The 2,006-nt window shown below is 39.4% G+C and overlaps 1 protein-coding gene across 1 annotated transcript; it reads right to left on the bottom strand.

Moving 5' to 3' along the window:
- Positions 1-359: 359 nt before the first annotated feature.
- On the bottom strand, positions 360-713 carry LOC137940252 (uncharacterized). Its single transcript, XM_068785200.1, has one exon. It carries the CDS (start codon positions 711-713, stop codon positions 360-362), a length of 354 nt encoding a protein of 117 aa, XP_068641301.1.
- Positions 714-2,006: the final 1,293 nt, after the last annotated feature.

The following is a 2,006-nucleotide window of genomic DNA, read 5'->3' as shown; positions in this document are numbered from 1 at the left end:
CTTAAATGATATTCCCTGCATTTCTTCACTAGGGTTAGATGGCTTTCTGGAGCTAACTGGCGAAGTGCATCAGTAAGCCTCTTGATAGCAAACTGGATCTTCAGATATTGTGGTTCATCAACCAAAGGAGATTGTTTCAGCAGTTGATTCAAAAGAATATCCATAATCTGTGAGGTTTATATAGTAATAGTATCTAAAAGCATTCATGATATCACTTTGAATGTATTAGTAAATCAAAACAGTGATAGCATAGATTATTCATGCCCACTTCTTAACAACATAAGTGAGGAACACCAACTGGTAACCACAGTCATCTTATTTATGATCCAGCAAAAGAGCATTGAGCGTCTTTCTAGATTTCATCTGCTACTACCTCCCTGACTGCGATCTTCTTGACGACTCCTGGAAGCAGTATCAGCTCCATACGAAAACCCTCCATTACTATCAGTGCTACCCCCTCCAAATCCAAACCGGAATCCAGCACCAGCACCATTATACCAGCCACCACCGCCGCCACCACCTGAAGCAGAGCTCCAACCGAAACCGAACCCACTAGAACCATTGCTGGATTGTTCAGCTCCTCCTCCTACACCCCAAGTGGTGTGCCCACGACCTGTTCCAAAGCCCCAGCGGGAGTCCCAGCTGCTGTCAGGAGCAGAGGCAGAATTCCAAGGGAAATTCCATCGTCCGTCCTGGTTCCTGCCGCTTGCCATGAGTGAAGACACCCTCTGCTGGTAGTGGAGGAGACGATGGCGAAGTGATAAGAAGATTTGATGCGATTATCTGTCCCATTTTATTAGTGCTGGTGTTAGTTGGGTTGGTTGGGTGATGAAAGGTGGACTTTCAGCTTGTTTACTTGGCTAAGAAATTAAACACAATCGATCGACTTTGTGACTTCAATTTTGCCACCCACTTTGGACCATGCACTAAAGGTTTCAGTTAGCTCTACATGGCAGGCTTCATTTAGTTGTAGAAGAATGAAATATTGGCACAACGCATAAATGATTTTATGTGAATTCAAATGCCATCCTTCGTCAATAACCTCGAAGATGATGAGTTAAATAAAACCTTTTCCTAGGTGTAAATCCAGATGAATGAAGATGACTAATGATCTTTGCTAAAATTAAATTAGAGCACCGGGGAACTAGTTGGAGAAAGTAGTCCAAGAAGCAGTAGATAATGGCAAACCACATAAATGAAAGAAAGCAAATAGAAAAATGTCTAAATACTTGCGATGACTGACTCGGGGAAAGGATGGGAAAGACGTTTATAATGGCAAACCCGCAAGGGAGAGTACCCACAGATCAATGGCTAAGAAGAGAATAAATACAAATAAGAAACTAAAATAAGCAACCAAAAAAAAAAAAAAAAAAAAAAAACTAACCTGTTGATATGTTGGTATATCATCACCACACAGATTATGTAGCTTAACTTGTTGGTATTGGATTCAAGCTATTGTATGGAGAAAAACAAAAGATCTTTTGGAGCTATAGACCCACATTTGTGTAAAGTGAACAGAGAGAAGCTCCACCTAGTTCTTATGATGCCTCATTCAATATAATGTAGGTGCACCTCCCAATATTCAAAGGTAGGGGCTTATATAGTAAAGACCTGAATAATTTCACCATGAACCAATTAACAATAAATTCTAAAAAGAGAAACTTATATTGGAATCTTATTTAATGATGTGTGTGATATAATATTCTCCTATATGTAAATCTAGGGGTGGTATTGAACCGAGCCGGTTCATGAGTAGCTCGAGCTCGGCTTAGCCCCAACTTGGTTAAGATCGAGTTATCTCGAACTCAAATCAAATTTGAGATCATGAATCAGGTTCATTTAAATATGAAATGCAAGGAAATAAAGGTTGAAAGAGTGGGAAGATTTACAAAGGTATAACTCTCTTTCACTCTAATACACTTTAGAGAAGAATTTCAAGTCTTTGAGAATAAAAGCTTATGGATTTTCCAATAAATGGTCATTAACTTCTCTATATGAGGTTTGGT

The sequence above is a fragment of the Aristolochia californica genome, unplaced genomic scaffold (genome assembly GCF_029961685.1).
Source record: "Aristolochia californica isolate CCGP_79_NKW_82.1479 unplaced genomic scaffold, dmAriCali1.0.hap1 SCAF_9, whole genome shotgun sequence".
Classification (NCBI taxonomy): domain Eukaryota; kingdom Viridiplantae; phylum Streptophyta; class Magnoliopsida; order Piperales; family Aristolochiaceae; genus Aristolochia; species Aristolochia californica.
This window is presented reverse-complemented; position numbering and strand designations above follow the sequence as displayed.